The sequence below is a fragment of the Periplaneta americana genome, chromosome 16, assembly GCF_040183065.1.
Source record: "Periplaneta americana isolate PAMFEO1 chromosome 16, P.americana_PAMFEO1_priV1, whole genome shotgun sequence".
In the NCBI taxonomy this organism is placed as follows: domain Eukaryota; kingdom Metazoa; phylum Arthropoda; class Insecta; order Blattodea; family Blattidae; genus Periplaneta; species Periplaneta americana.
The window spans coordinates 33,713,041-33,735,966 of NC_091132.1; the positions used below are offsets into that span (position 1 = coordinate 33,713,041).

Here is a 22,926-nt window from a genome sequence, read left to right on the forward strand (position 1 = left end):
CCCGGTAAGATATGCGAACTGAACCCTAATTCCTTTTCAGCCTCGACAATTCATTTCTCTCCCCCACTACTAAGCAATTTTGAGCCTTCTTGCGGGACAGTTTATTTGCACTTGCAGTCCAGTGTTGTCAACTCAAATGAATACTGTAGCACGGAGTGGTGAAAGAAATATTATTAAGCAAGTAATAGCATTTTGCATAAGTGAATCAGCGTCATTAGACCTACTTAAATTAAATTATGAATAAGTAATAATTAACCTTACAATATTATAAGCAATATTCAAGAGACATGACACTGTTTGACGGAAGTTTGGCAACATCCCTATTCGGCAAGGTTCGTGGCCTGCTGTTTGACGTAGTGGGAGAGAAACGGGTGGAATAGGGTGAGTAGAGGCGGTAACTTTTCCAAGAACGACGACAGCGCTGAAGGGGCATAGATCCGATGATACGACAATATATATATATATATATATATATATATATATATACATACATACATACATACATACATACACACACACACACACACCGTCGCGAGGGGTGACTTTGTGCCATTCGCGAAAAACTTATGGAAGTATTCTTTAAGACCGTGACAAGGTTTTAAAGTCTACTTCCTTACGTTTTTTATGAAATGCGCGAATGGCACAAAGTCACCCTCCTGGTACAAAGTCACCCCGCGCGCCAGTGTTGCCAGGTTTTTACGAAAGAAAATCCCTCAGATGGGTTGAAAAATCCCTCAAATTTAGAAAAAAAATCCCTCTTGGGGTGGTATGGCTTAAACTCAAAGATACACATTTTAAAAACAAATTAAAATAATAAATTAGAACAAGACAATGTTCCTAATAAATATCACAGTGCAACAGAGTACTCACCCTCAGATCGGCATATTATTGATAATCCTGTTCACATTCTTCTTCTCCCTCTTCTTTCACAACCAGCAGCCCAGCTATTTTGTTGTCTCTTGAATCCTTGCTGTAGGCTACATATTTTCATTGAACAATTTCAACATTTGTCGGTGATTGGATAGTTGTAACACTTTCTGTTCATGTTGCTCATGTCAAGTTTCACCCGCACTAGAGAAGACACTGTTTTTGCTGATAGTTTCTTTTCTTCGTTTTTATATCGCTAACCATTGAAAATATGGTCCACACCTGTGGAGTAACGGTCAGCGCGTCTGGCTGCGAAACCAGGTGGCCCGGGTTCGAATCCCGGTCGGGGCAAGTTACCTGGTTGAGGTTTTTTCCGGGGTTTTCCCTCAACCCAATACGAGCAAATGCTGGGTAACTTTCGGTGCTGGACCCCAGACTCATTTCACCGGCATTATCACCTTCATTTCGTTCAGACGCAAAATAACCTAGATGTTGTTACAGCGTCGTTAAATAACCCAATAAAGTTAAAAATTAAATTGAAAATATGCCTCTACAGCTGCATTAGAATGGGGCAAAGAAAGGCAAATTTTGGCTAGTTTTCTTAAATTTTTAACAAAAATTCAGAATTGAAATCGTGACATTCTTTTATTCGTTTCCAAAATTCTAGTATGCTAATTTAGATAAGCAGTTTTCTCTTCAGGAGAAAAGTAATTGGGTAAAAGACTCCATTCATTTAATACTGGTTATTGGTTTACTTGTGACTTATATTTATCAACTAGCGAAGTAAGTGTGATACTAGACCTTTCAACAATATTACTGACACCTAGATTTTGGATCTAGAAAAGTCAAATTACTTATAACATCTTGTTGAAGGGGCAATCTTTTCAAGGACTCATTGAAAGCTACTTGATAGAACTACAAACATCGTAATCTGAACTTTTATTTTGTCATCAGATGGCGTTCTTGTAAAAACACTGGTAATTCTGGGGACATTTTTCAACTGTAATACATTTTTTATGCGAGGGCGTGGAGCTGTGTCTTTCTAATTCACTCTTACCGGCCGATAGTTCCTTTTTGCAACACAAACATTTTGCTTTATAGGGATCATTAGATTTAGCCAACCAACCTTTAAAATGAGGTTCCTCCATCCATGATTCAACGAATATTGTTTCCGCCAAGATTCTCACTTTTAGTTAACTTTCCTGATAGCACGTTTTTTTTTCCGGCATGGACAGTCCTTCTTGAGGATCACTCATTGTACCAATAAAATAAACTCACGCTTATACCAATAAAATAAACACACAGTTAAAACTAAGAAAATAAACAGACACTTTAAAAATATCAACTTAAAACTATGGTCATAATGTACAGTACAATATGTACATTTTCCCGGCTGTTAACACAAGAACTAAAACGTACTCATGTTCGCAACAATCTACTCTCTACTGAAATACTGAATCGATTTGAATATAAAGCGGGAAGACGTAAACGACAATGGTAAATAGCAGTCAACAAGCCATAAAATTATAATATATATAAAAAAACATAAATCTCATTGGTCGTTTCTATTTGAATCACTCAACTCTTTGAATTAAAATTATATGTTATAACAACCCATTGTTGACAAACCATATATTAAGCATATAATAGAGTTTTCAATGTTAAATCACTTTTATGTGCTTTTAATAAAAATGAAGAAACTCATTTTGTATCTGAAAAATAAAACTATTTTGAAAAATATTAAAAAAAATGAAAAAATTGGAAAGGTGTGAAAATCCCTACATTTTGTGTCATTCTGCCAAAAAATCTCTCTATCCCTTTTCGACCAAAAAGTCCCTACGCCGAGGGATAAATCCCTCAACCTGGCAACACTGATAGTGTTTAGTCTACAGGGCGGAAGCTGTCGCCTGGACTCCAAGCAAGAGGCGACACCTTGCTCCTTTTAAGCATTATTGTGGCGACGCGTTATGAGCAGGGAGACAAAAACATTGTTTGACTTGTGGATAAGATGCAAAAATAAGACATGGTGACATAATATATGTATACTAAAGTAATAAATTGAAAATCCGGGCATAGAACCGTTGATGACTGCAGCATGCAAAAAAAGCAGGAGAAATTCCGACTTTTGACAAAAAAAAATCAGTAGGGCAGTAGATTCAATGGAAAAACAGGAAATATCCTGCTAAATCAGTAGGTATGGCAACACTGCGAGTTCGTAACAAACAACGCACCAAGGTTTTGGTTCACTCTCATTGCCACACGAAGTAAATCCAAGTTCCAAATAACTCTTATAATATTTACGAAAGTATTTTTTCTTTGAACAGGACTAGATATTTTTTTCTTTAATGACACTAGAATGACTAGAATCACTGATATTAATATCTTCACACACACGCACACACACACAGCTTCTGAACTATTAGCACTGCCTAAATAAAGCGTATAATCACGTTCCTTTCCTTTCAAAGTTCCGGATCGAAGCCAGTTTTCCATTATGTATAATGGGCACTATTTAACAGAGACATAGACAACTACTAGCGTGTATCACATAAGAAGAACTTCAAACAAATAACTGCTAAAAGGCAAACGACGAATCAACAATGCGCAGAATTTGTTTTAAGTTACTTGTTATTGGCTAAAAAAAATATCATTAGAAAAGTATTATAATTTGAATTTTTGGATCTCATTCGCCCGGATTTTAAAATAGGCGGAGTCTAAAATTTCTTACATCGTCATCTGGAAAAACAGAAATAAAAAGAATTAATGCAGAAACATGCCGGATTTTCAACAAGTAAATATGCAATTTGGCACTTTCTATTATTGGTGTACGACGTGACCATTTCAGTGTGCAGACTGGGTGTCGCAAAACTATTAAAGTCATAAATACATGAAAAGATTCGGTACTTTGGTCCTCTGTTATGAATTCGGGTGGTCCGCAGACCATAGTTTGAGAAACGCTGTGCTATGGGATTGAAACGACTGGACGCTGTTGGAACGCTTTCGCGGATCGTTATGTACTAAATCCAGAGATGCTATAACTGTGATCATCTTTGCTAAGAACGAGCTGCTTATTTATTATCGTTTCGCATCTAATTCTAATTGTAGAAAATAGAATTTCGATCATTTTCTATAAAAAGATGACAAAAAATATGGAAGGCAAGAATTCCGCTAATTCAATGCCGCATACTGGGAGATTCTCATCTAAAAATAGTTCTTTTTTTTTAATTGTTAATTTATGTACCATATTTATTATACTTTTAATCAAAGCTGCATTTTGAAATTGTAATTAACTATTTAAATACCCAAATAATTTCCATTCCCTTTCTTTTTGGTGAAAATTTAAATTAAATCTCTAGTTTTATTAGTCGTCTGCACTGTCATTTTTCATCTTAACCTCATTGATGTGAACAGTCGATCATGTCTTTCTTCAGAATCCAGGAGACATTGGTGAGCTTATGCGCATGCGCATTTTGCGTACTCTTCCGTACATGCCTCAATCCGCTGACTACTTCTGACCGTTCCGAACCAGTGTCAAAAGCTTGTTGGGACACCCAACTGCAGTACATGTTTTCGGTTCAGGACTGGTTCGGATTGTGTTGGAACACTTTTTCTGCACTGCGCATGCTCACGATAGTTACAGATGGTTCCTGACTGTTGTTGGAACGAACCTATTAACACATGTACCGTTTTACAGGAAAGGACATCTGGCCTATTCCAGACTAGCAATAAGTTACTGAGTAAGACCTGTTCTGTTATACAGTAAGAAAGAAAGTTGTGATATCATCACCTCTGAAGATAAAATCTCTTTCCTTAAAAACAGAGCACTAACTTTAAACTTCATTATCTTCTATTTATTGATGAATTCTTTAAAGATCGATTTGTTTCTGCCATTATTAAATGGACTATGCTGCATAAGAACAAAAAACAAATGAAGGAACAGATGATTAAGATCCCTTCCTGTGCAACATCATGTACACCATCCTCAAAGTGTTTTCAAATACTGTAAATAAATTTCCCCACACATAGGTCTATATTTAAACATTACATACAATATACAATTGCGATTCTTGCCAGAAATTCAATCGAGGTCTCCGACTGTAATTTAAATGCCTCTGAAGAATGAAGCATGCATCAACTGCTATACTATACAATGGAAAGTGTCTATAATCCACTATATTTATATCACAAGCACATTTGAATAGCTCAATGCCACAGAAAAGAATACTATGTTAACAATGACATAACAATATTTATGAACCTCCACTTTTCAAATGCTTCTAACAGCTTAAACACTGCACAGAAATTCAAATTGGTCAACATGGTTAAAAATTCTGTTTCTTCCTCAAAGACAGTTATTACACATTTAGTACTTAATGCCATTTTTTAAAGTCCTATAACACGGTACAAGGGGTTTTGCACTGTGGGCGCAAACAACAGACGATATCAAAATTTAACCCAAAGAAGGAAACACTAGGATAGGCCTGTTACATTTCCACTGATATATATTTCCAAAACTGGTGTGGTAACCTAAAAAAAAAAATTTTGTTTAAATGGGAATCCTGTTTTTGTTGATATTATTGTCAGTGTTGCTGCTGCTACTGTGCTGTTATTGTCATTTTAATTGAGTTTATTTTCTCTGAAGATCTCTAACTTTTTAATTTACAGTTTTTATAACAGTGGTTCTCAAAGTGGGCGTTGTGTAAAGAGCTGAGGGGAGTCACGAGATGATTTACAAAATAAAACAGAAGCCAGGACCTCTGATCGAGATGGTGTCAGGTGGAGTTCTCGGGTAGCTCAGTTGGTAGAGTGCTGGTATGTTCAACCAGAGGTCCCGGGATCGATACCCGACCCCGGAACAATTTTTCCCTTGAAATTATTCAAATCTGCTTTACAGGAAGCTTTACCTGAAAGACTAGATTTGCATAATATATACGTCACTGTGTACGTTAACAGAAAACCACAATTCCAAGTCACACAGAGATTGTGTGCACTCGATGTGGGTCTCTGTCTTTTTGTCAGCCCACGCGAGTTGTGTGGATATAAAGGGAAAAGTTGAGATGGTGTCGGGTGGAGTTCCCGGGTAGCTCAGTTGATATAGTGCTGGTACATTCAACCAGAGGTCCCGGGGTCGATACCCGACCCTGGAACAATTTTTCCCTTGAAATTATTCAAATCTGCTTTAAAGGGAGCTTTACCTGAAAGACTAGATTTGCAAAACAGAAGCCACCTTATTAACATACAATTATGTTGTATTTAGAAACTTAAACGTAAACGACATTGAATACAAAAATAAAAAGTGGTTCAGTATTTACAAAGTAAAAAATAATTAATGTTAAAAATGTGTCTGTTTTACAGAAAGCACCTTCTCAAATCTGGACTTTATATTCGATATATACACACTGATATTTTCAATTTCAAGGAGATTTCTCGCTTTCTTTTGTTTTGTTGGTAATCACACATTAGAAACTTAGTTTGCATAAATACGAGTTGCAGATGTTTTAAAAAAAAATTTAGCTCTTCTTTTGTAAGCTTGAGGTATTCTTGTATTCTTTTGAATCTAAACTGACCTATGCTGTACGAAAAAAAATTATAGTTTCAACATTCCATCAGTAGGTACACATTTAAATGGATCTTTCTATCTTTTCGAATTTCAGCAGTTGAACACAACTGTCTAAAAACAGATCCATACCGATTGTAATTGTTTTGAGTATCTGCCGGAAAATACTCAAAAAGCTGTTGTTTAAAATAATTATTGTTTAATTGCATCTCTGCAAAAAGAAATTCACTGTTTGTCTATCTTACCATGTGTAGCTAACTTTTCCATAAATTCGTTAATACACTGAAATGAATCAAATTCCTTTCTGTCAAGTCATATTGACCAAAAATCAAGTTTCCTTATAAATCCGCTGATTTTATCTCTGGCTCTTATGTTAATATCTTCGTTTTGCGAACTACTATTCAAAGTGTTTATGTGTTCAAAAAATATATGGACAAGGAAGGCGCCAATCTAAGAAGCCTAAGAGAATAGAAAAATAGGTCTGTGTATTCCAAATTTTTCCTCTTGCAGGTACCAGTATATTGAAAGTTAGGTTTTATCCACTAATTGAGTAAAATAGTTTTCGATTACAGGATTTGTATTTTTCGAATAAGGTTAAGTACCAGTAAGGGGTCGCAAAAGTATTTCTCGCCCAAAAGGGATCGTGCCTTCCAGAAATTTTGGAACCATTATTTTATAATATATGTTCTGGTTTTTTTCTTCATTAAGTATTTGTTTTTGTGATACAATTTAAACATTAACAGAAAACATCAGTTGCACTGGCTAATGGAAATCAGAAACCATGCCTCTACAGAATCAAATTAATAGCACAGAATGGATATTCATGTCCTTTTCTTTGTTTTTTACATGCATAACATTTGAAGATGATCAAGAAATTCGGAATAACTTATGTATTTTGTTTCAGGTTGTAAGACTGAAAAATGGGTGAAAAACGAGGAATGAAAGCCTTGGAGGCATGGTGTAAGAGAGTGACAGACGGTCACAGAGGAGTCAAAATTGATAATATGACTACTTCATGGAGAGATGGCCTTGCATTTTGTGCCATTATTCATCACTTCAGGCCGGATCTCATGTAAGTCATGGCACCTATTCCAATTTCCTTAAGACATGTATTTAATTTCCCCATACTGGTAGTTACTATTTTTTCCATGTTGAATCTTTCGTACACCACTTTTAACATTTGAATATAAATAATTGATTAAATGGCGATCTTACTTGTGTTAATTATGTAAGCATGTGCGGCTTACAGCTGTTTCGGTGAGTAGGCTCTGAGGATGGTGTCGAATAGCACCGAAACAGCTGTAAGCTGCACATGCTTACATAATTAACACGAGTAAGATCGCCATTTAATCAATTATTTATACTATTTTTTCTTTACTTGTACGTTTCGTGAATTTTCCGTCGGTGCTCCACATGTTTCTTTTTAGTGTCAAACATTGTAAGATTCCAATAGAAGACAAAGATTGCACACCTTAATTTAAAATTGTCTTCACCATTCTATATGAAACACTGACTGCTTTTGCTAGTCTATTAAACAACATTATAGAGTAATTTACGTAGCTTTTTCTTATCTTTCAGATGTTTTACGATGTTGTAAACAATGTAAGATGCAATATACTTCTTAATGAATGGCCTTAAGTGCTTGTGTTGTCCTTATCTTGTAAATGTTTTGTGACGTTGTAAACAGTGCAACATAGGTACATAATTATTTCTTAGTGAATGGTCTGCAGTGTTTTCATTGTTTAACCCCGACTTTCTAATGAAAGATGCTATTCATACGACAGTCATAGTTCAATAAAATTAACCTTTATTTCGGGTAGTGTGCAGAAAGAAAATGGGGTTTGGAGGAGCTACAGGGTTTTTGGAAAGCTGCAGTGTTATGTAGTGGGAGTTGCAAAACAAAAACCCTATTTTGACGGACAGACATGCCTGAGTCCATCTCTTTTTTAATATTTCATATTAACATATGTACTATATTTGATTGAGATCATTAAGATGCGGCCACCGGCGTGGCTCAGTCGGTTAAGGAGCTTGCCTGCCGGTCCAAAGTTGTACTCAGGCGCGGGTTCGATCCCCGGTTGGGTTTTTTCCGAGGCTCGGCCTCATCTCGCTATCACCAATCTCATCGATGCTAAATAACCATGTAGTTGATACAGCGTCGTTAAATAACCTTGTAGTTGATACAGCGTCATTAAATAACCAACTAAAAAAAATCATTAAGATGCCTGCTGTAAAGTGCCTCCTTCCTTGACCTTCAGTCTTAAAATTCATTCTCTCTATTAGTGTTTATTTTGACTGTCCAAATTGAGTTTTATCATCATCATCATATCACCATTATCATCATCATCATCATCATCATCATATCACCATCATCATCATCATCATCATCGTCATCATCATCATCACCATTGTCATCGTTTTGCACATTTCATCCAAGTTTCTTTAGAGATAAGTGTCTGAGTTCAAAATTGAACACTATATTTGAACATTACACGTAAATAGCCAGAGAATTATTTGGCTAAAGAATTTGAAAATGTGATGAAGATTATATTCATCATGCACATAAATTTTGTTTCAGTGACTTCGATAGCCTGGAGAAGAATGATATTTATCGTAACAATGAATTGGCATTTCGAACAGCAGAACACCACCTTGGGATTCCTGCACTTCTGGATGCTGAAGATATGGTGGAATATGAAGTACCAGATCGACTGTCTATCTTAACATATCTGTCACAGTTCTATCAAGCATTCAGTGGTAATCAGCAAGGTAAGTTGTCATTTTCAGTGGGCTAAGTATCTAATAAGTAAGCTTTTTATGCTTCATAAGTTATAGGATATAGAATCCCCAGCTTTAGTTCTCTCTTGGAGGAAGAGCCATATATTTTCATCCAACCTTTGACCAGGCTCAAAGGCAAATATGGAAACTAATACACTGCCAAGATAACAAATAAGATTACTGTAAACTTTTAAGCAACTCCATGAATCATCTCGAAATTTAAGTGGACTGTGAATCCCGAAATTTTATTTTCTTATTGCTGTAGTAATTTTAGTATGTATGTTATTAATTTGTTGTGTAGGTTCCTCTCCCACCAGAGCAGTGTCGAAAAGGCCAGCATCTACAGAAGAACGAGATATCATGTCTTCTGCTTCAGAAAGTCCACCCAGTAAAGTAAGTGTTCGACATATTATTATGTACGTGCTTGCAAGCTTATATGTGTTGCTTATGCTGGGAGATGCCAAATATGAATGAAATATTATTTGCTTAATTTCTTAAAATTTCTGACAACTCATAACCATTATTAAAAGTTGTAACACTTATTGTAGCCAGATTTTTAGTATGACATACAAAGCATTTTGTTTAATTTTTGTTAATATGATATTACTATTTTTCTGTGAATTCTTGAAAAGAGAATATTACAAAATTAATTCAGAATATTTGAAGTGGGTATTTTTATCTCGCCATAACTTTTACCAAAGCTTGCAGTTCCACTTAGCTTTCCATAAAATTGATTGTAGTACCAAACCTTCCTGGGATAAATGTGGCTGGATCCTATTAATGATAACAAGGGAATTTCACCCCCTTGCATCCTGTATGTCTAGTGGCGTGTACGACCGCTGTAACTTTTTATCAGGAGATAGTGGTAAAGCAAATACTGCATTATGAGATTACTCTGAAATAAGAATTTAATTATATCAATTCTAATTATATTTGCACAAAATAGTCGTCAAGTGGTTACCTGTTTGCTTTGATCAAATTTTCGTGGGTTCGAAGTTGACAAAACGCAAATCGAATTGTATGTGGTAAGGATACTAAATCCAGTTTTATCAGACGAGGAAGTAAAGCTGTTGGACCTTTGTACCAGATTTGCTGCAAGTAAAAGATCTCTTAAGGGAACGCACAGGTGAAATTACCAAATCTTACAGTTTTCATTTTTTTTCTCAAAGACCAAGGACACCAGAATAAAATTATGTGACACGTTTCCTTATTAAGATGCAATAAAGGGCAGGAATTTTTTTCAACGTGATTTTCTTTAATTTTCGACGTGTGGAACCATTTATATATAAATTAATTAAATTAATATATAAATGGTTCCACACGTCGAAAATTAAAGGAAATCACGTTGAAAAAAATTCCTGCCATTTATTTCATCTTAATAAGGAAACGTGTCACATAATTTTATTCTAGTGTCCTTGGTCTTTGAGAAAAAAAATGAAAACTATAAGATTTAGTAATTTCACCTGTGCGTTCCCTTAATGTATGAATAAAAATGAATAAATTCAAAGTTCTATATCTTTGGCCGCCATTACTCTCTTCTTTACTCTTTATAAAAATGTTATAACAATAATGATTATGGAGGCCTCTGGTGAGAAAGAGTACGAATGTGTTGATTCAGAATCTTGCTCTTTCATTGTCTTTACGTAACGATACATTCTGACAAACTACTGCAATGTACACAAAATTATAAATTGATATCAAGTAATTTGAGATGAGTTATCTGTATAGCTGGGTGTTCAAACGTCAAACATCACAATACAAATTAATCATCATCATCATCATCATCATCATCATCATCATCATCATCATCATCTTCTTCTTCTTCTTCTTCTTCTTTCCTCTTTTCCTCCTCGTCCTTTCTTCTTCTTTTTTCCTTTTCTTCTTATTCTTCTTCTTCTTATCCATTATAGCCTGACATTAATTTTGCTACCTTTTTTAGCTGAAATCAGTTGCTTCATTGGCTCCAACTCTGCTATGTGCAAAGATCCACTGAAGTACCAATCGTTTATTTAATTCAGCTAGCTGTCTTAAAACTTTACGACACTCTATAATATTGAAGTTTTTTTTTGCTTTTACATCCGATGTTGTAACAAGAATTCGAGGTCGTCTTATATTCGAGTAAATGTGGTAGATCTGTTTCTTGGATTGGATGTTCTTGAGTGCTCTTCATAATGTACAAAGCTTCATATGTACAAATCGATCATACATTGGTACTGCTAAGAGGGACTCGCATACACATGGATGACTATTTTATAAGTTCGTTTCCTTTTTATGAAATGAATTTCAAAAGAACTGATATAGAAAGGTACATTACAGAGTGGTAGGCTGAAAGAATATATTACAACATTTAGCAGTTTCTCAGCAAATGCTGTGCTCTCTCTGATAGGAAGGTGGTGGTAGTAGTAGTAGTAATAATAATTGTGATGTCTGTGTTGTTGTGGTGGTGATGGTAGTAATAGTAGTAGTAGTAGCAGTAGTAGTAGTTCCATTTTTTTCAGTAGTGGTGGTGGTAAAAGTACTAATGAACAGGTACCTGTATATGTGATAGCATAGTTAACAGCAGTGGTGGATATGGTGGTGGTGGTAATTCTGCACATAGTTGCATCCATGGCGCAATAGCCACACAAGGGGCTAGGGCCGAACTGAGCACCCACCATCCATCAGTCAAGTGTGTGACTATCAGATGGGATTGGGACACTGCATGGTCAGTGCTGCAGTTCCATGCAAATGTTATTTATCAGTTCTTCTTTGATCACTTATCATGGCTTTCACGAGGCTGAGTGAACCCCAGCCTAGACCCTACGTCCTTGAAATTAATCTTGAGTATAGCCAGGAATCAAACTCCGGGACCTTTTGGTTCATAGTCAGGCAAGCCAGTTACTACACCAAGGAGAATATTACTGCAAATAGGGTAATGATAATGATTATGTAAGCATTAGTTCTTATATATTATTTTAATGTACCGAAGTACATATGATATTTCCATGCAGATATTCTGGGTCATCATACGATGAAAGAGTAATGGAACGGAGAAAAATTCCCTCCGGCACCGGGATTTGAACCTGGGTTTTCAGCTCTACGTGCTGATGCTTTTATCCACTAAGCCACACCGGATACCCACCCCGGCGTCGGACTTCAGTCCTACGTTCATAGACATCTATGACGTAGTCAGAGGGCAGCCACTAAAGGGAACCCAAGAGTTGGAACTTAATCTGAGACGATTCTCCCTGACGCCGGGGTGGGTATCCGGTGTGGCTTAGTGGATAAAGCATCAGCACGTAGAGCTGAAAACCCAGGTTCAAATCCCGGTGCTGGAGGGAATTTTTCTCCGTTCCATTACTCTTTCATCGTATTAGTTCTTATGTCTCTTTTTGACATTTTCGAATTTATCTTCTTTTATAGTGTGTTTAAACAGATGCTACTATGGGTTCTTAAAACATATAAAATCCAAACTACTAATTCTCCAAAGTAAAGTCAGGATCTATAAGACATTAATATGGTTTTTGCTAGTATGTGGTAAGGTAAAATATCTTAATAGCTTCATTTAACATAGGAAAGTTGTTTATGTAATACATTTATAAAATAATTAGTCATATAGTGTTAAAAGTTTGTGATCGAGCTGTATGTTAAAGAATAACGGTCACCTCTTGCTATGTCAGTCACTGTTAGCTTTCTTTATTTTAAAGATCGTATATGATATTACTTTATTAAAATGTCACATTAAGGAAATCAATGTCACGAAGATAACCATATTTTCTCATTATACATTTTATGCATTTCGTAACATTTAATTTCTTTATCATGTTGCCAAAGATACTACAAATTGTAGTTTATGTTCTTGAATTATTATTCAAAAGACATACCTACGTGAAGTCATTTAATCATGTGGGTTCACTGAAAAAAAAAAAATATATATATATATATATATTTCGTTTTCTGTACACATAGATAGTCATTCTTTAAAATGTCAAAAAGTAAGACATTTAATTTCACTTATAAATTATATGTTTTACGTAGATATTATGTAATTAACTTTTCACAATTTTACATAGAAATATCTAGTTGTATATTGCAATCATTTCTAATATTATTATTCTATTATTCTGTTTCTGAAAATCGGTATTTGAAAGTGATATGAATGATAAAAGAAAGGTATTAATGGTTTATAATAAGATTCTAAGTATATGCCATACCTTTCAAATGATAAACAGTACCGTCAGTCAGTTCATTTAGAAAAAGTAGTTGCCTATGGAAGTTCACTCAAATATCATAGAAGAGTTTAAAACACGTAACTGCGGTACTAATTCCTTAAGAAAAACGGATCTCTTGCCTGTTTACGCAGTCTGCAAGGTAATAAGAAAGTAAAATCGCAATCAAGTAGAAATAATTCTGCGTGTAATAATTAATTTTTCGTACAAAATAATTTTTCATTGGATAAAAACTTTGCAGCTTATTCTACGTGATTAAAAAATGATGAAAATTGTGTCTTTAATTTGGACTACATCGTCATTTAAAATTTCAAACTTGCCTCCCCCTGCCCCCTTTATTGTTTTTGGTAGAAGTGGTTATATTTCATATGCCTCATTATGCCCTTATTCCTAGATAAATTGAGTGATAAATACTGATAGTCACTGTGCACAGACCACATTTCCAAAACCACTTTCTCGGTATCAGAAGTGTATTTCCATGAAAATCTCGAAATAGAGTTCTTTGCAGGATGGCAGTACGTCCTCTTAATGTTTGTATTTTGTGCATTAAATCACAGCAGCTCATGAAATTGTTTAAAACTTTATTCCTCTTTTAAGAAGTCTCCTTTTTTTAATATCTTGTAGGTTATAATAATATTGTGATGCTGGAAAACATTAAGTAAGTGTAAAAAAATCATTTTCGGTATTTTATCCGTCCATGAGAAAATCTGCTAACAAAACCACGTGATTGATTTTGTTCATGTTGAAAAATGATGGATATAATAATAATATGACTAATATACATACAGTTGAAAAGTGTTTTACATCACGTGAAAGTAAATAATTATTTCATCAATTAATTATTTTAAACATTCTTATTATCACATGGTTAGTCAAATGGTTAATGTGTTACTGGACACTTGAATTTAGACACTGGAGAGTCTAAGAGGAGTCTGTAGTGAATAAATATGGTGCTAGGAACAGGCTTTCTCTGAATCATTCCATTTATCTGCAGTTATTTCGATCAGCACTTCATGAATTAAATGTCTGGCCTTCCACATCAGCCAAGAAAATCTGTGATACACAGTAGAGATATTATATCTAACAAATTAGTTTATCTGAATAAAATTAGAAATAGAAAACCTATAGTGACGTGATATTTTGTTTTGGGAATATTCACTTAGATTATATGGAGCAGTAAAACTTTATTTAACAGTATTATACTTTACTGTATGAGTATATTATAGTTATGGTTTATAGAGATTAAATAACATCAGTTCCTTCTGAAGGTGAAGGTTTTGTGTGTCTGTTCGTTGGTGAGATGAGTGATTAACATCGAAAATATTGAGGAAGAAAAGTGGAGGAAGTAACAGTAGTAGTAGTGCTAGTAGTATGAATAACAATGTACAGTTAATAATAATAATAATAATAATAATAATAATAATAATAATAATAATAATAATAATAATAATAATAATAAATTATTAATCAATGTCAAGGATTGATTCCTTCTGAATTTGTTTTTTTTTTATTTTATTTTATTAGTTTATTTTACGACGCTTTATCAACAGCTTAGGTTATTTAGTGTCTGAATGAGATGAAGGCGATAATGCCGGTGAACAAATGGGTCCGGGTCCAACACCGAAAGTTACCTAGCATTTGCTCATATTGGATTGAGGGAAAACCCCGGAAAAAACCTCAACCAGGTAACTTGCCCCGACCGGGAATCGAACCCGGGCCACCTGGTTTCGCGGCTAGACGCTCTAACCGTTACTCCACAGGTGTGGACTTCTGAATTTGTTCTAACTCCAAACTTTTATCAATAATTTATTGATCTGCTCATCTTTTCAACGATCTTCCCAAATGTATCCTTCCAGCTGGTGTGTAGTGTAGAACCATAGACAAATAGAGGTGTAGAACTGTCCTTGGTAACCTGTCGTTGTTGATCCGTAGTACAAGCTGTGTCTACTGTGTTCCATATTGTTCGATTTTTGTGTTTAATTCGTCTGTTGCTAATTCTTTTCATATGTCTTCATTTCTTCGTTATTTATTTTATTATTTGTTTATTTATTATTTTTTTTTTGTTTAGCAATCTGTAGCCCCCTCCCCCACTGCCTTTAGAACTTTCATTTATGAAGAATATTTTCTGTATATAAAATTTCGTCATAGTCCAGTCTCTGATCAATATAATAACGTTGGGATTGCCATCATTTTATACAATTTCATTTGGGTATCTTTCCTTGTTTTATTACGTAAAAGTTTTCTTATGTCACGCAGATGCTTCGAAATGTGGCACTTTATTCTTGGATAACCTTGTCTGACGTATATCTTAAGATATAGCCTGAGTATTTACATTTTGAAACTTGAATCATGTGTCTTGATAATGCAAGAGCTCTAATGAGATCTGTGCCTAAAAGCAATGACTTTTAATTTAGTGTTTGAAATGTTCATGTTGAATTTTGATGCTATTATATTTAATTTACATACGAGTTTGTGCAATGATTTCTAAGTCTCTTCGAATTTCCTGTGTAAGTTGATAATCAGTGAAGAGGTTAGTTTGTAATGTGTATTGATTATTTATTTATTGGTATTCCTTTATTGTTTATTTTTACAAGCTATTATTCTTTTAGACAATCTGTATCGATATGGACAAAAACTATAGCCTTGTTTCAGTCCCTGTGTAGTGGTTTTTTTTTCTGTCTGTTATTTTTCCTTGTAGTTTTAGGCAGATGTTGGTATTCTGGTGTAATGATTTAATTGAATTTATCAGTACTAAATGTTGGGGTATCCTTTGTTGTTTAATATGTTCTAGAGCCTGTTTCTTACTTTGTCGAATGATTTTTCGTAATCTATGAAAAGAAGGCAGGTTGGGAAGTTAAATTTACGGATTTCTTAAGTATCAGTTTTTTTGTGAAGATTCCATGTAGACAGAATCTTCCTAAACCCACATTGTTCTTCTGGTAGTTTTGCTTCTACTGTTGTGAATACTGTTAATTTTTTTGCATATATTTTGTTACTGCATCTAATAAATTTACTCCTCTTTAATTATCACATTCACTTGAACTCAATAATAATAATAATAATAATAATAATAATAATAATAATAATAATAATAATAATAATAATAATAAATTTCGTAATTATCGTCATCCTCTTTCTCTCATTCTTCTCTTTCTCCTCCTCCTCCTCTTCTTTCTTCTTCTTCTTCTTCTTCTTCTTCTTCTTCTTCTTCTTCTTCTTCTTCTTCTTCTTCGCTGTCGTCATCAGCACCACCATTAATATTTCAGCGGCCAATTCCACAAAATTACGGATTAACATTTTGCAAGCAAATTTGCTTGTAACTATGTTAATACAAATCATAAAATGTATACACTTGTATTTTATTACTTCATTTTTATTAGTTACAAATGACATTTGCGATGTTCTGTTATACAAAAGTAAGCAACTTTGTTGTATCTTATGCATTTCCTATTAGTGAAAGGAGGGTGTTATTTAAATGTCATTGGTATAATATTATAGAGTATATTTGCATTAACCTGATTTCAACATATGGCCGAATGCATTAATGAAAATGATGGTGAAGTTTATGATATTTGTCGCTTATTTAGAGAAGAATAAGTGGTTCTATTTTCGAACAGGAAACATGGCATCAAAACCTTTGCATGATATGAAATATAGAGTAGAACACCTTAGACATAGAATAGAAGGTACTGCCATCTCTAGAGATCAATAACTATGTACGCTGACTACGCTTATACTTTATTAATCATTCACAAAAATAAACAAGACTCTTATTTTGAATTGTTTTGAACATAAATAAATGATAGAATAATGCCATCACTTGTAATTCACGTAATTAACCAATCATATACCGGTATTTGCTAATAATTATACGAGTATTGTATTTTGTATAATATAAAAATACAAATCCAATCTTCAAAAGAACTTTTATTTGTAACTTGTAACTATCACATACTTTTGTAAAATAGGTCCCTAATGTGGACAAAACCTCCTGTTCTAACTTCAGTTTACATTAGTTAATACATGATGTGTAATGAATTGTCATATATCACCTGTGAGAAAGTGTGTACTATTTCTTTCAATTTTTTTTATATAGTTAATACAAATTCTTCCAAGGTATTATACAGTTAACTTCCTTTAATTAATATCTGTTGTTTAGTTGGTTTGTAATGCTACCAGATATGATCAGCTTTCCTCAGTTTAACTTTATTGAAGAATTTCATTTCTATGATCAGTTAGGCAGGGGAAGGAGTCATTTTATCCATTATAACAGAATGATGAGTGATTCAGTATAGGTGAATTTCGCCTGAAAAAAAAAATCATGTTCAGTAAATCTATTACATGTTGGTTTTACTTTTTTTCCAAAGGAAGAAATTCCATTGATTTATTGTCATTATTTTTAGCCAGGTTTGAACTTGTGATTATCTGATCTAGAATCAGAAACATGGTAACCACTTGGCCATAAAGGGCGACAAGAGTTGGACATAATGTGTCTTGCACTTGTATAATTATGTTCTGTTAAGTGATTATCTTTTGCCATTTTGACCACAATTAAGGCTAATTATAATTACTAGCCTCCTCACTGGACATTGCCAATGTGTCCTCATAAAAATGTCAGTGTAACTAACTGATACAATGATAGCCATCTATGTTGTTTCTGCTTCATTGTAGCAGAAATATGTGAACACATTTTGTATGATTGTGCGACCATTGCCCCCAGTATTTTAAAAAGGTTTTCTTATTGTCTTTTGAAATAGTGCATGCATCTCTTACAAAAATACAGTATATTTAAAAAAATCAAAGCTTATTAGAAAAACATTCAGCCTATAGGTAAAGTCAGTGCTAAATATCATGCTTGCCCTTAGTGCTTCATCTAGATAATAATAATAATAATAATAATAATAATAATAATAATAATAATAATGTCACATTTCCAATTTTTATTTCACTTTTTATTTGCTTTTATATTTAATTCATGTAAATGGGAACCTTTATAAATTGTGCAACTACAGTAGAACTTGGTTATAACGACATCCAAGGGACCTTGAAAATTATGTTGTTATAAACGAATGTCGTAGTAACCGAGATTCATATTATCAGTCTAGTGATGTGGAAAATGAAAAATAATAAACATAATTAGGCTTATTTTAGATTTACATGTATTCACTTTTAAGCATACCATGAACACAATAAAATACATGTACAATTATAAATACAGTATTCTGTATTAAAACAGTTTGTTCATTATTCACCGAACTTATTTACTGAGGAGTGAAGTAATCAGTCATTTTACTTCGTTGTCTCCTACTTGCCCAATATACACTTTCTAAATTAAATTCTATGTTCATTATTTCAGTTGCAATTTCACTGCTCCTTCTCCTAGCTTCATAGAAATGTTCACAATTCTAATGGCTTCTAAAGTGTCACTAACTTCGTTTAGTGGCCATACTGCGTTAAAATCCGTGCACTTATTGAAAACTTCCTGTCGAAACTGACCGCATGCAGGTACCATTAATACCGCATGAATTCGGGCAGGTTACAATGGGATGGGGAATCTGCCTGCATTTCAGAGGTCTATGATAGAAGGGAACAGTAAAGGATTTGCCAGATTTCAGCAAAATATTTCTTAAAATACTTTGGTTCTTAGAAAATTGTTTTCCAAACTGAGGTTGAAAATAATGTTATATGCGAGGTAGACACATATACGTTTGTCGTATTAAGCAAGGTAGAAAAGCATATGTCTTATGGGGAATTAGTTGGGACCACAGAATATTTGACGTTATAATAATAATAATAATAATGATTTATTTAACCTGGCAGAGTTATAGGTGAGGTGTCGCACAAAACGAGGTCGCTATAACCAAGTTCTACTGTATATGTTTATTATGAAAATGTGCTATGCACAATTTATCTATTGTTTGTATGGAATGGAAAATAAAATAACACTGTTTTTAATGTAAAGTGTCTGCACGTTGAGAGAATTTGTGTTAATATTCCAAAGTTAAAGATCATGAAATTATGTTACATTCCTTCCTCCGTCCCCTATAATGAGCAGGAAATATACTTGTGAGTTCGAATTTATGGTGTCTCATTTGTTAAGTTTTGTTGAGAATGAGTCCTGTGTATATAAACAAAATATTAATATAATTTATATTAATGTAGCTTTTAGTTGTTGTAAAGAAACCTTCTTGGTAGAATTAATTTGCTTTTATGATTTGTTATATTTTATTGAATTAAAATTGTAAATATAAAGGCAATAGTGTATGTGTGTCTCTTTGCTTACTGCAGTATTTGCATGTTGTGAATACAGAATTCCTATTGTGTTTTATTTATCACTTTAAACTGTCTCCAATGTGCCCAGCTTTCCCACCTGTTGGGAAAGCGGCGTGTGGGTCATCTATGTAGAAATCCTGTCAACAATTACTGATTTTCCTTGCATGAACACATTACAGATTACATAATAGGTGCACAAATATTCACAACTTGTCTTGAATTAGGATATTCTGAGATTGATTATATATTATATTATTTTTCTTCCAGTGAAATTTATAATAAATCACACAAATAAATCTGTAAATACAATATAAACTAGGGAGGGAAAACATTTACAAGAACTAAGATGCTAAGAAACTGCTATTCTTTGCTCATGAGAAAGTTCTTGCAAGATGTTTAGGTTTGCATGAAATTCAGGATGATTGTTTTATAGTTTCAGTATTCTCGATTAGAATAAGATAGATATTATGTTACCCTTCAATACAAAAATAAATTATTGATTTTGGAGGTGTCTGTGACAATAATAATTCTCTATAATGTTTTGAAGATGAAGTCCTGTCTCACAGTAAAGTCTGTATTCTTTTGGTTTAAGCATACCGTTAATGGAAAATTAAAGATGTAGAACAGAAAAAAAGGAGAAATCCTTGAAGTTGGCTTAGTATTTGAAAGGTATGTAATGGAAGTCGTCTAAATTACAAATAGGGCCTACATGGGTTTGATCAAATGACATAAAGTAAGTGAATTGAACTTTCGAATTATGTGTAACATGGTAAGAGGTGAAGTATCGGAGTGGAAAGACCATTTGATAAGATTATAAACTTTGCTCATAAAGTACATAGCAATATAAACTATACACAAAGGGCTCCAGTTAAGGGCAGAATGATCAGTTCCAGTTCCGAATTATACTGCTAAACTTATCCCAGGAAGAAATAGATAAATCAGTGATATCGGTAGTGTGAAGTAAGAAAATATTTTGTTCCTTTATTTTAAAGATGAAGTTGTTTATCGTTACTATTAATTATTATTATTACCTCTATAATGACAGTAGGAATGGCGTACATGTGTCTCTTAATGATTTCAAATATTCAGGAACTAAAAAAACTCCACCTTGAAGAAGCATGTCCAGAATAAAAAGGAATATGATTTATAACCGTGTTTAGTTTTCGTATTTTAGGTTGTGTAGAACTTTAAATTACATGGCAAGGAAGTTGGAATACTAGTCTTGTTGATTTAGATGAAAGATTCCTATATCATTAATTTTATTTAAATTAGGACATAAATAACACAAATTAATTTACATTAACCAAGAAACTAAAAAAAGCTAAATCTTACATGTGCTGTGTCTCTATTTTTGCTTATAGGCCTAATATGAATTTAATTCTTCAGGAATTGAATTCAATCAAACAACATTCAAAGTAGGGCTTTATATTGCAAATGGGAAATTCATTAGAATAACTTGATCAATTATGTGTATAGATTCGTTGTCGTCATCGCCATCATCATTGTCATTGTTGTCTTCCTCATCTTCATCATCATCATCATCATCATCATCATCATCATCATCATAATAGCCCTAATAGTTTAGCCTTTATCTCCCTAATTACAGCCTTTCAATCCTACTGATCTAAAGCATCCAATCTTCACCTCCATATTCCCACACATATGAGGTCGTTCTTTACATCCTATTTTCGACCTGTCAACTTCTCTTTGACTACCAGGATTTGCATTCAGAATGATTTTTTTTAATTTTAAATTATTCATTCTGAGTTAAGTTTCCCAACCATTATAAACCTCTCAGTTTAATAATAATAATAATAATAATAATAATACAAATTAAAGTTATTCAAAATCAAATGTAAAATAATTATATGGGTATGATGTTTTTTTAATATGATAACAAAATAATAAATTATCATACACTCATAGCTTTCTGCCCAAGGGCAGGTCTTCCATTACAAACCCAGCAGTCTCCAATCTTTCATATTTTCTGCCTTCCTCTTAGTTTCCTCATCTGATCCATATATCTTAATGTCGTCTATCATCTGATACCTTCTTCTAACCCGACTTTATCTCCCAGTCACCATTCCTTTCAATGCATCTTTCAGTAGGCAGTTTCTTCTCAACCAGTGACCCAGCCAATTTCTTTTTCTCTTCCTGATCAGTTTCAGCATTATTCTTTCTTCACTCACTCTTTCCAGCACAGCTTCATTTTTAATTAACATAATACCAACAAATAGGTAAGTGATATAATAAATAGCAAAAAAAAAAAAAGTAGTTGAAGTTCTCTAAGGTTTTGTGAATCGACATTTATTGTGTGGGTGGGGGAAATAGATTCGTCTTATCATCGCTGTTTTTTTTATGTTTTTTATTTTATTTTATTTTTAAGTTGTAGAAAGAAACATTTACAAACAATACTGGAAAAGAAGACATAAAGGCATAAAGGGTGACATGTAACTCCTCCCAGAGTAAATTGTATTATGTAAGCTGTGTGGACAAAGAAAGATATTAATTGATGGAGGAAAAGATAGAATTTAAATTTGATACTAGGGCTGGATAAAAAGTAATGGCAACAGTTCGATATTTCTGACATGGCTTTATTCACAGGGGTACGACATTTACATACCTTCTATATAGTCGCCCCCCATATTTATTACCTTTTGCCAAATGTTTGGAAGGCGTCGTACACCATCAGCGCTTCCATCTTTGTTGATGTTCCGTATTGACCGCCCTATAGCACGGATAAGTTCATCTCTGGTATTGTACCGGGTCCCTTGCAGAGGTTCTTTCACTTTGGTGAAAAGATCGTAATCGCATGGACTCATATCAGGTGAGTACGGTGGATGTTCCAGAATCTCCCATGGCCAGCGGCGCAAGAGGTCCTTGACAGCAGCAGCGGTGTGACTCCTTGCATTATCATGAAGAATGGTGGGATTCTGTACCACCAACTGTTGTCGTTTTCTCCTGAGGGCTGGACGAAGGTGGTGCTGCAGGAACCTGCAGTAGTAGTCTGCGTTTGCAGTCTGCCTTGGAGGTACAGAGTGGTGCAGTATTACCCCATCAATGTCATACGCCACAATGAACATCACCTTCATAGCACTTTGTGTAGGGCGCACTTTCTTCGGACGAGAAGAACCTGGATGCTTCCATTCATTTGATTGAAGTTTCAAGTTTGGTTGGTTCGTATGAGCGAGCCCAGGTTTCATCCATAGTGACGATTTGTCCAAGAAAGTCGTCATCTTTCCT

The 22,926-nt window shown here is 34.0% G+C and overlaps 1 protein-coding gene across 3 annotated transcripts in view; it reads left to right on the forward strand.

Moving 5' to 3' along the window:
- MICAL-like (protein) overlaps positions 1-22,926 on the forward strand; it is a 92,681-nt gene that overhangs the window by 37,142 nt on the left and 32,613 nt on the right. For 2 of the 3 annotated variants that reach the window (XM_069812864.1, XM_069812865.1), the window contains exons 3-5: positions 7,329-7,496; positions 9,003-9,193; positions 9,504-9,595. In XM_069812864.1, coding sequence (XP_069668965.1) covers positions 7,345-7,496; positions 9,003-9,193; positions 9,504-9,595 — 435 coding nt within the window. In that variant the 5' untranslated portion in view covers positions 7,329-7,344. Of the gene's footprint in view, positions 1-7,328; positions 7,497-9,002; positions 9,194-9,503; positions 9,596-22,926 lie in introns of those variants that run through there. The other variant, XM_069812866.1, reaches the window with a different exon arrangement.